The 12,509-nt window shown below is 41.5% G+C and overlaps 1 protein-coding gene across 4 annotated transcripts in view; it reads right to left on the minus strand.

Annotated features, from left to right (window-relative positions):
* LOC129704200 (short transient receptor potential channel 3-like) overlaps window positions 1–12,509 on the minus strand; it is a 103,428-nt gene that overhangs the window by 42,145 nt on the left and 48,774 nt on the right. For all 4 annotated transcript variants that reach the window (XM_055647180.1, XM_055647162.1, XM_055647171.1 and 1 more), the window contains 2 exons: window positions 6,380–6,596; window positions 6,049–6,282 (listed from right to left, as the gene is read on the minus strand). In XM_055647180.1, the coding sequence (XP_055503155.1) occupies window positions 6,049–6,282; window positions 6,380–6,596 (451 nt within the window). The remainder of the gene's footprint in view (window positions 1–6,048; window positions 6,283–6,379; window positions 6,597–12,509) is intronic.

Consider the following 12,509-nt stretch of genomic DNA (forward strand, 5'->3'; position numbering starts at 1 on the left):
ATCCAACGTATAGTTGTGAATGTTGCTCATTAAATAACTACAGTACTGATACAAAACGTCATGTTCCTTTTCTCCAGAGATGCTGCCGGACCCGCGGAGTTACTCCAGTTATTGTGTGTCTATCTTCGGTATAAACCAAGTTGCCAAGCCGGGCAAAATGACTCGCCGTTTAGGTTGCCCGGCGGCAGTTTGAGTGGTCATTGGCACCCGGGCAACCGTGAATTTCGAGCCCTACCTACCCACGTTGGCTTTCCCAAATGCAATACCTTGAACCTCACTAAATTGAACACCATTTACCATTCACCAGCCCACATACCTAGCTTATCCAGATTCCACCATCATTTTTGACAACTTCCTTCACTGTCTAGGATACCTTTTATTTTAGTGACATTGACATGGTTATTAATCATAGAAACATAGAAAATAGGTGCAGGAGGATGTCCAGTGACTTGGCCTCCACTGCCCTCTGTGGCAGGGAATTCTATGAATTCACAACTCTCTGGGTGAAAAAGTTTTTTCTCACCTCAGACTTAAATGACCTTCCCTTTATTCTACGACTGTGTGGCCCCTGGTTCTGGACTCGCCCAACATTGGGAACATTTTTCCTGCATCTAGCTTGTCCAGTCCTTTTATAATTTTATATGTTTCTATAAGATCCCCCTCATCCTTCTAAAATCCAGTGAATACAAGCCTAGTCTTTTCAATCTTTCCTCATATGACAGTCCCGCCATCCCAGGGATCAATCTCGTGAACCTACGCTGCACTGGCTCAATCACAAGGATGTCCTTTCTCAAATTAGGAGACCAAAACTACACAATACTCCAGATGTGGTCTCATCTTAGAGCCCTATACAACTGCAGAAGAACCTCTTTACTCCTATACTGAAATCCTCTTGTTATGAAGGCCAACATGTGAATTTTGGCATCATGTGAATCATGCCTTGTATATTCTCATTGTTGTTTAAATAAATGACAAACAACAATGAGCCCCGCACCAACCCCTGCGACACAGCACAGGATATGGACCTCCAGTCCTCTTGGATAGCTCTTCATAAACTCTAGTAGATTTATGAGACACCCTTTCCCATGCATAAATCTAATTTTAACAATGCCTAATCAGTACCTATCAATCCAAATGTTGGTAGAACCTATTAGTCCCCTCTAATAGCCTATCCACCAGTAACATTTAAATATGCACCAAAAGATAGGAATAGCAGTGGACCATTTATCTCCTGATGCTTCTTCTGCTGTTTAATGTTTATAGGTATTCTGTGTTCTTCCATCATAAATCTTTACCTAGGTAGACATAAAAAGCTGGAGTGACTCAGCGGGACTGGCAGCATCTCTGGAGAGAAGGAATGGGTGACGTTTCGGGTCGAGACCCTTCTTCAGACTGATGGCAGGGGAGTGGGCGGGACAGAGATAGAAAGTAGTCGGAGACAGTAAGACTGGTGGGAGAACTGGGAAGGGGGAGGGGATGGAGATAGAGTGAGGGAAAGCAAGGGCTATTTGAAGTTAGAGAAGTCAATGTTCATACCGCTGGGGGTAAGCTACCCAAGTGAAATATGAGGTGCTGTTCCTCCGAATTGCGCTGGGCCTCACTCTGACATTGGAGGAGGCCCAGGACCGAGAGGTCAGATTGGGAATGGGAGGCGGAGTTAAAGTGCTGAGCAACTGGGGTAGGTTATCAGGTAGGTTAAGGCGGATTGGACGGATGTGTTCAGTGAAATGATCGCCAAGCCTGCGATTGGTCTCGCCGATGTACTGAAGTTGACACCTGGAACAGCGGATGCAGTAGGTGAGGTTGGAGGAGATGCAAGTGAACCTCTGCCTCACCTGAAAAGACTGTCGGGGTCCATGGATGGAGTCGAGGGGGGAGGTAAAAGGACAGGTGTTGCGGTCTCCTGCGGTTGGTGAGGGGAGGGGATGGTTTGGGTGGGAAGGGTTGACCAGGGAGTTGCGGAGGGAACGGTCTCTGCGGTCTCTGCGGAAAGAAGAAAGGGGTGGAGATGGGAAGATATGGCCAGTAGTGGGATCCCGTTTGAGGTGGCGAAAGTGTTGGAGGACTATATGCTGTATGCGACGGCTGATGGGGTGGAAGGGGGACTCTGTCCTTGTTGCGAATGGGGGAAGGGAGAGCAAGAGTGGAGCTGCGGGATATCGAGGAGACCCTAGTGAGAGCCTCATCTGTAATGAAAGAGGAGAATCCCCGTTTCCTAAACAACGAGGACATCTCCAATGATCTGGAATGGAAAACCTCATCTTGAACGCAGTAGACGGAGGAATTGGGTGTAGGAGATAGAGTCTTTACAGGAAGCAGAGTGGGAAGCAGTGTAGTCTAGATAGCTATAGGAGTCAGTAGATTTGTAGTAGATGTCGGTCAATAGTCTGCCTCCTGTGATGGAGACGGTGAGATCCAGAAACGGTAGGGAGATGTCGGAGATGGTCCAAGTGAATTTGGGTGCAGGATGGAAATTAGTCGTAAAACTGATGAAGTCAGTGAGTTCTGCACGGGTGCAGGAGGCAGCACCGATGGAATCGTCAATGTAGCGGAGGTAGAGTTCGGGGGATAGGGCCAGTTTATGCCTGGAACAGTGATTGTTCGACGTACCCTACAAAGAGGCTGGCACAGCTGGGGCCCATGCGAGTGCCCATTGCTGCGTCTTGGATTTGGAGGAAGTGGGAGGAGTCGAAGGAGAAGTTGTTGCGGGTAAGGACCAGCTCTGCTAGGCGGAGGAGAGTATTGGTAGACGGAAATTAGCTGGTTCTGCGGTCGAGGAAGAAACGGAGGGCTTGAAGAACTTCCTGGTGGGGGATGGAGGAGTAGAGTGACTGGACATCCATAGTAAAGATGAGGGAGTGGGAGCCTGGAAAACGGAAGTCATTGAAGAGACGAAGAGCATGTGAGGTGTCCTGGACATAGGTAGGGAGGGATTGAACCAGGGTGGAGTCAACGTATGTGGAAATTAATTTGGTGGGACATGAACAAGCAGAAACAATGGGTCTGCCAGGACAGTTCTGCTTGTAGATTTTGGGGAGAAGATAAAATCGAGCCATGCGGGGCTGGGGAATTATAAGGTTGGAGGCTTTAGAGGGCAGAGAGCCGGAAGTAATAAAATCTAAAATGGTGTGTGATATTAAGGTCTGGTGCTTGTCCGTGGGGTCATGGCCCAAGGATAAGTAGGAGGAGGTGTCTGAGAGTTGTCGCCTGGACTCAGCCCGGTAGAGGTCAGCGCGCCAGACTACCACGGCACCTCCCTTGTCAGCGGGTTTGATTATCAAGTCGGGGTTCCTGCAGAGTGAGCAGAGAGCTGTACGTTCAGGAGGGGAGAGGGTAAGTAAAGGGAGTTGAAAAGTTGAGGCGGTTGATGTCCCGCTGGCAGCTGGAAATGAAAAGGTCTAAGGAAGGTGGATGGCCATCCGGCGGAGTCCAAGAAGAGGGGGTCCGGTGGAGACGGGAGAAGGGGTCATCACTGGGTGGTGAGGACCCCTTCCCATAGAAAAAGGCACAGAGGTGGAGGCGACGGAAGAAGAGCTCTACATCATGGCGGACCTGGAACTCGTTGAGGTGGGGGCGGAGGGGAACAAAGTTGAGGCTTCCTACACATAAATCTTCACCATATCTCTTGATATTTGTATTATAACAACAATCTTACATTTAAATTTAACAACAGAACTATCATCGATGTAACTTGTAGAACATGTCATAATTTTCATAGAGAAATATTTCCTAAACCTGAAGGATACAAATTAAAATTTCAGTCTATATTGCCTAATCCTAGATTTCCCAGCCAACAAAAATAATTTTCCTCTCTCCACCTTTTCCATTTAATATCTTGGACACTTTGAACAATTCTTCAAAATGCTGGCAGTCAAGTTTTGCCCCTTTTCTCTCTTTTAAATTTAATTCTGGAACTTTACATAAGATTCATGTTCAACTTCAATTAAATCCCTCTGCCACTATAAATTCCTGGCATGCAATGTCTAGCATTATGTCCAATACTCCAGGCATTATCTAATCAGGGCTTTTTATATACATAGAATAATCACCAACCTAACATTTCAATAATGTAGCTATAAGCGTTACTCGTCTTCGAGATGCATGCTTTACTTGTCCTTAATGCCTGTTTGTTGTTTAACAACATCTACCAGTTCACGTAGACAGCTAGTGGAAAAGAATATTGATGAAAAACATGTAATTTGTTCAAAGCTATTATGGAATACATACTTCAACCGCACAAAGTAATGGAGAAATGAGTCATTAGCACCGCTCGAGATGATGGCATATTTCACAGCTCTACTATGAATTCTTTTTTGTTTCTTAGTTTGTACTCAAACTCAAATATGAGACTTGTCTTAGCGGAAAAACCAGAGCAAATTTCGAAGACACGAACACCATTCATTGATTCATTACAAGGATAGTATGGTGCAACACAATTTTGGAATTAAATCGAATTATGGGTTGGGTGATGGGTGGGGAGGGATACGAAGCAGGGATATCATCACTTTTTGTTTTTCTTTCTCTTTTTCTCTTTTTATTTCTCTATGTTTTCCTTATTTCTTTTACTTACTCTCTCTTCGGCGACACCAATTTGGTAGTCTAGGGGTTCTATTCTTGCACATTCACTTTCTCTCTCTCTCTTGCTTTTTCTCTCTTCTTCTTTCTCATCTTTAGCTAAAAATTAAAATTGAAGCTGTACAATAACTACTATGTCATATGCCGCGGTTAATACTTTTGTACACTGCTTCTAATAAAAATAAATATATCTATTTTTTAAAGTTTGTATCCAAACTCTAACTTCCTCCATTGACCTATCTAACAGATGATCTCTGCACTGAATCCCTATAGTAATCCTAGCCTTCTATCACAGCTATTCCCCTTGTACTATCCATTCCTCTCCCAACTTCCCTGCAACTAAAAAACAACTTTATTTTTTTTCTTGCCCAGTTCCTATAAGACCTCAAATGTTAAATCTGTTTCTCTTTTCATAACTGTGATTCTCATGCTGAAGATTTCCAGCATTTTCTGTTTATAGTTCAGATTTTCAGCATCTGCAGTTATATATATTTTTTATTGAATTAACAATTTCAGATAACTAGGCAATGTCGCTTGTAATAGAGTTGTACCACATAGAAAAGGGGTGTTCAGCCCACCTATTCTTTGCCAACCATCATGCCTATCTAGGTGAATTCCATTTGCCTGCATTAATCCCATTATCTCTCGCTGCCCTGTCTATACCAGTACATGTCTCGATGCTTCTTAAACGCTGTTCCTGTTCCTGCCTCCCCCACTGACTGTGGTAACTCATTCCGATACAAACTATGCTTTGTGTGAAAGATTAACCCCTCAGATATCCTTTCAGCCTCCTCCCTCTCATCTTAAACCCATGCAGTCTAGTTTCACAGCATACCCATACCTTGTTAAATATACACTGATCATTGACCCTATCAATGTCTCTCATAGTGTTATAGGCCTCTATCATGTCGCCTTTCAGCCTCATCCGCTCCTATCTAATCACTCCTGATAACTCGAGGCCTCCAATTCGGATACAATCTTTGTGAATCTTGTCTGCAGCTTCATCCTTTCTTATAGCAGGGTAACCAAGTTCTTCCTATCATGTGTTGTCAGAGCTAGACAGTTCTGATGCAAGATTCTCAACATGAACATATTATTCTCTCTGTTGATTCTGAGTATTTCTATGACTTCCTATTTAGTTTCAAAAGCTCAAAGTACAAGGCAAATGCAACCCAAGTCACCTTTGAATGTACATCCAGCATAATATGTGGCCTAATGTTCAAAAGCAAAATGGCAGGGGATGAGGTGCAGAGGTCCGCAGATATATATTAAAGTTACCTCGGCAAATAAGAGATGTCGGCAATAAACTTATAGTTTCAATAGCAGGACTGTCAAACTTCAAAATCTGAATATATCTTTTAACTAGTTCCATCAAATAAATTATTCATTCAGAGATTTAAGTTTTCCAGACCTTAGTATATCTACGCAAGCCAAACAGCTTTATATAATTCTTTATATAGTCTGTTATCTTACCATACGTGTAGTACTCCACTTCTGGTGGAAGTGGCACAAGTGAAAGGTTATTATCCTTAACACGTCCATCAACAAATTGCTGTGCTTTTGAGGCTTCTAGAAAAGCCAGAAATCTTGCTGTGAATGCAGCGATGAAAATGGATAACATTCCAAAATCTAAAAGATTCCACATTTGGCAAATGTACTCCAGTGGTCCTTCCGTCCAGATTTCCTTACATTCAGCCCACATCATGCCTATAAATAGATTATTTTGTGCAATTAATTTGCAATCAATCCTTCTCAAAAATAAATATTTGATTACATCCATTTCCCCAAAACAGAGACCACCTACCTAGTATCCACACCATAATCAGCATTTCCGTCCAAGTGAACATGGTGGTTTTCATTCTGAAGACTTGTTCAGGGTAATCCAAAACGGTGACATTGGGTAATGTTTTGATGCCTTCAAATCTGTCAGAGGCATTAAATACTAGTAAACACAGAAAGATGATGAAGGATGCTGCATGCATCACAAACTTCATGAAGGGACTTCTTAGAATCTTCCCCAGCTAGAAGAAAAACATTTAAATATGTTCTAAATATACTGATAATCAGTCTTATTACCTCAGAAATAACCCATTTGTGCAACCACCTTTTTCTGACGGTGCAGATATGTAAGTGGCGCCACTGCAAGTTGATAACTTTTTAAAACCCAATTTCTTCTTTCCTTCTCTTGCTATATTTGGCCCATCTGGGTGAGAGTGAGACACTTCATACCAGTTGTGTGTGTTGAAAGATTGAGTGTACTGATCCTTTGAGCAAAAGACCCTCAGTGTTGTTCTCCGCTACGAAACGTACACGACTTTATTCAGATGGAATCACATATTTTGTTAACAAGGAACAGGAACACTCGTTACTTTGGGTCAAGTCCCTAACTTTCTGACACAATGGCCAATGGTAACATATTTAATATTGCTCTGAGATAGGTCAACATAGCAATGCTGGAAGTTAAAGCTGCAACTTTCTTAATCTATGCAACATCAACATTAAATGGTCCATTTGCTAATTAAATTATGAACAATGCATGAATGCACTCGCTTTGCAACCTTATAGCATTGTAGAACTCAGAAGGTAAGAAAAGTCTTAGTAAAACTGCACATTATCTCGATAGCTGCAACATCCTCGTTAGACAGCATGTTTGCCACTTAAATAATGGCCAATGCATTAGTGTATTGTTTTACAATCTTCAATCATTGTGCAGCAGGGGAGACATCTAAAGTTTTTGCTAAACTGCTAATTTTCATGGTTTGGGCAATAGTCATTAGACAGCACATTTCCTAAATAAATTAACAACAATGCATTAACGTATTGTTTTCCAATTTTACATAATTGAATATGAGAGTCAGGAAGTCATGTTGCATCTTTCTAAAATATTCATTAGGCTACTTTTGCACTGTTGTGTCTAGTTCTGAATGCGCCATTACAGGAAGGACGTGAAGGATTTGGAAAGGATGTAGAGGAGAATGCTGTTCAAGAAGGAACTGCAGATGCTGGAAAATTGAAGGTACACAAAAATGCTGGAGAAACTCAGCGGGTGCAGCAGCATCTATGGAGCGAAGGAAATCGGTAACGTTTCGGGCCGAAACCCTTCTTCTCAGAGGAGAATGCTGCCTGGATTAGTGGATTGTTTTCTCTGGAGCATTGGAGGCTGAGCAGAAACCTGGCAAAAATTTAGAAATTGTTGAGAGGCATAGATAGGGTAGACAGTCAGAACCTTACCCCACAAGGTAGAAATGTAGCTTAACAGGTAAGAAGGAGAGATTTTAAAGGAGATGTGCAGGGCGTGTTTCGTTGACACACAAAGTGGTAGGTGACTGGAACATGCTGCCAGAGGTGGTGGTGGAAGCAGATGTGAATGTGACATTCCTCTGGCAATGCATTCCACATACCCATTGTTCTCAGTGTGAAAAAAACTGGTCCACTTTAAACCTACCCCCTCACCTTAAACCAATGTGCTCTGGTTTTGAACTGCCTTCGCCTGGAAAAAAGACCTTGCACCTTATCTATGTCCTTCATGATTTTATAAATCTCTAAGAAGTCCCCCAATCAGCCTCTTTTGCTTCAGGGAAAAAAGTCGCAGCCCATTAAGTCTCTGCTTATGAATTAAGCACTCCAATCCCAATAACAAATCTTTTTTGCATCCTCTCAAGCTTAAGCTATGGTATAGCACACAATATTCCATGTGTTGTCTCATGAACAGGATATTAAATTAGTTCTAGTTTAGTTTATTGTCACGTGTATCGAGGTACAGTGAAAAGCTTTAGTTGCATACTAACCAGTCCGCGGAAAAAACTCCACATGATTACAATTTAGCTGCCGCAGTGCACAGATACAGGACAAAGGGAATAATATTTGGTGCAAAATAAAGTCCAGTAAAGTCTGATTAAAGATAGACTGAGGGTCTCAAATGAGGTGGATGATAGGCCAGGAACGCTCTCTTGTTGGTGATAGGATGGTTCAGTTGCCTGATAACAGCTGGGGAAAAAAACTGTCTCTGAATTTGGAAGTATGCGTTTTCACACTTCTGTACTTCTTGCCTGATGGGAGAGGGAAGAAGGAGTGACTCAACCTTGATTATGCTGGTGGCCTTGCTGAGGCAGCGTGAAGTATAGATGGAGTCAATGGAAGGGAGACTGGTTTGCGTGATGGTCTAGGCTGCGTCCACAATTTTCTGCAATTTCTTTCCGGCTTGGATGGAGCTGTTCCCAAACCATGCTGTGATGCATCCTAATAAAATGCTTTCTACAGCGCATCCATAGAAGTTGGTGAGATTTGTTGGGGACATGCTGAACCTAATTAATCCTCATAAGGAAGTAGAGGCGTTGAAGTGCTCTCTTGCCCATTGCTTCGATATGGCTGTTCCACGACAAGTTGCCGGTGATATTTATTCCTAGGTACTTGAATCTTTCAACCATCTCTACTGTAGCGTTGCCAATTTATACTGGGGTATGCGTAGTGCTTCGCTTCCTGAAGCTGATGACAATCTGCTTTGTCTTGCTGACATTGAGGGCAAGATTGTACTCTTGTACTCAATCTCCATCCAGTGACGGTAAATGTGCTATATGCCATCTATATTACCTTGTCGACCTGAGTTGCCTCTTCAGGTAACTATGTACTTGTACCCTGGGTCTCTTTGTTCTACAACACACTACATGACTATCATTTACTGTTGAATTCCTGCCCTGGTTTAACTTCCTATTATCTGAATGGTAGCCGATTAGGAAAAGGGGAGATACAACGAGACCTGGGTGTCATGGTACACCAGTCATTGAAAGTAGGTATGCAGGTGCAGCAGGCAGTGAAGAAAGCAAATGGTATGTTAGTATTCATAGCAAAAGGATTTGAGTATAGGAGCAGGGAGGTTCTACTGCAGTTATACAGGGTCTTGGTGAGACCACACCTGGAGTATTGCGTACAGTTTTGGTCTCCTAATCTGAGGAAAGACATTCTTTCCATAGAGGGAGTACAGAGAAGGTTCACCAGATGATGCCTGGGATGTCAGGACTTTCATATGAAGAAAGACTGGATAGACTCGGCTTGAACTTGCTAGAATTTAGAAGAATGAGGGGGGATCTTATAGAAACTTACAAAATTCTTTAGGGGTTGGACAGGCTAGATGCAGGAAGATTGTTCCCGATGTTGGGGAAGTCCAGAACAATGGGTCACAGTTTAAGGATAAGGGGGAAATCTTTTAGGACCGAGATGAGAAAAACATTTTTCACACAGAGAGTGGTGAATCTCTGGAATTCTCTGTCACAGAAGGTAGTTGAGGCCAGTTCATTGGCTATATTTAAGAGGGAGTTCAATGTGGCCCTTGTGGCTAAAGGGATCAGGGGGTATGGAGAGAAGGCAGGTACAGGATACTGAGTTGGATGATCAGCCATGATCATATTGAATGGCGGTGCAGGCTCGAAGGGCCGAACGGCCTCCTCCTGCACCTATTTTCTATGTCTCTATGTTTCATCTTCTTCACTGTCTATCACATCGCCAAATGTGATATGTGTCGGAAGGATCTGCAGATGCTGGTTTACACCGAAGATATCACATTAAAAAAAATATTTGATGTGGAAAATAATTCTGCTGATATAAACTGAAAGACGATCTTTATTTGTCACTACATTTGCTTTCTGCAAGTCAATTTGCTGAAACAGTTACAATTAAATCTAAAACTAAAGAGTAATTGGGCCTGTCCCACTTACGCAACTTTTTCGACGACTGCCGGCACCCGTCATAGGTCGGTTGCAGGTCGCCGAAAATTTTCAACATGTTAAAAATCCAGTGGCAACCAGAACAAGGTACGACTCTTTGGGCGACCATTCACGACCATACAGGCTTCACCCCATGACATGGTCACCTGTATGATCGTGAGTAGTCTCCTCAGTCGTCCAAAGAATCGTAGTGTCTTTCTGGACAGGCCCCATAAAGGAGCTGTCTCTGATATTAACATCATTAAACAAACCAGCCAACACTGGGGAACATAGTCATGCCTTATTCCTTATTATCTATTTCATTTCTTTATTTGTGGATGGTGTTCTTTATGTGGCACCTAAAATGATACCTTCCTTTTAAAAAGGGAGCTTTGACAGATTTTTCAACAAGTCTAGTTTGACTCTCGATAATCAGTTTCCAAGAATGTAGAGCAAGGAAAAATGTGGCTCTAAATGAGAACATTTTGATAAATGAAATGTGCAGTGTGTGAAATTATATGTTGTTATGCATATGGATTAATCACAATAGAGTTTTGAAAATGTTTTTGCAACATGAGAAATACTTCTAAAATTCAAATTAATTATATTGTTTAACTTTGTTTTCTTAATGAAGAATTGATCTGTAATCATTGATACGAGCATAACATTTTCAAACCAACATATTTTTGGAAAATGTAGCTAATACGTGGAGGTAGTTTTTCATGGTGAATCATTGTGCATAGTGTCAAGGAGTGAATGCACTACAGAAGAGTTACTCTTGGAGGTGTGTTTATGAATCATCTTCTGAGATATCTACAGGCCACAACTTAGCTATTTATTACTGAAATGCTAATCTAAAGACGACTGGGTAGCAAAACCAAGAGCAGCGGCAACATTGATCACAATTAATGGTGCCATCATTGTAAGGAACCTCCACACAGCAAATACCTCAGCACTACAGTTGCTTGTGTTAGCTTTTGCTAACATATGCTAAGTTCCGCAGAAACTGATGGTGGGTGAATGATCACTTTGGTCACACGTGGACAGTGTCAGCTGATCTTCTTGCGATGCTCTCTTTCATCATCTCTCATTTTTAAAAACTTTCCAAGGATCAATAATTTTTGTTATTTCCCAAATGCATTGTATTTTGAAAAAAAATGAAGTTAAATGCCCTCTTGCTTGCTGAACTAATGAGAAAGGTAACATTCTTTCTTTACCCTTTTTTAAGGATAAAATGCCTAAAAAAAAATCATTCCCACTCCAAGCATGTTACATCAGCTTGTTGTAATTAAGTTCCAATGAAGTAAATATTTATGTGTTTATATGCAATGTATTATTATGTAATGTTGCCCCTTGTCTGGACCTAGAGTCCCCAAAATAAAGTTTGTTTAAAAAAAAGGTACTGACCAGGGATGAATTTCTGTACAAAGTGTTTCACCTAGCAGTTGTAAATTCTTTGTTTATAGGTAATATTCCAATAGCTTTGTAAACATATCACCTGTTTTTTGTGTTATTCTTGATATTTGTTGCTCCTTTTAATTCATTTAAACAGAAATTAATCAAGATTTAAAACCAGACCAGAAATTTGAGGAAACAATACTGGAAACAAAACAGGTACATGGATAGGACAGGTTCGGAGGGATATGGACCAAACGCAGGCAGGTTGGACTAGTGTAGCTGGGACATGTAGGCCGATGTGGGCAAGAAGGATCCGTTTCCACATTGTATCACTCTATAACCACAAGATTTTGCGAAATAAAGAATGATGAGCGTTTTTCCTTATTTAAAAAAAACATTAATTCAAAGAAATCAAATACTCCATTAGTTTGAGAACCACCCTCTGGTAATGTCTCATCAAGATTTTTTTTTCAAAAGCAAAGTTATTTTAAAATTTGAAGAAAAATCATTCCTTGTATTATTAAAGTAGAAACAAAAACAGTCCAACACAATTCACATCCTCAGGCCAAGTATTACATCCCCAAATTACTGTAACTTGTGGCGATTGTGCTGGAAGCACCATAGCAGCAGATGATAAAGCTGTAATAATGTCAAGAGATGTTGTAGTCTATTTCTCAGTTGAGGTATAAAATACCAATCATAACAAGAGTATAGTTTGATAAGTTGTCCAAATCCATCAACCAAATTGATGACATATTAGTGCATAAAATTAATTCTGTGTCCTGGAAAGTGATGTATCTGTCTTTGTCTGCATTAGTCTCCTTATTTTCAGCTTTT

The sequence above is a fragment of the Leucoraja erinacea genome, chromosome 1, assembly GCF_028641065.1.
Source record: "Leucoraja erinacea ecotype New England chromosome 1, Leri_hhj_1, whole genome shotgun sequence".
Taxonomy (NCBI): Eukaryota; Metazoa; Chordata; class Chondrichthyes; order Rajiformes; family Rajidae; genus Leucoraja; species Leucoraja erinaceus.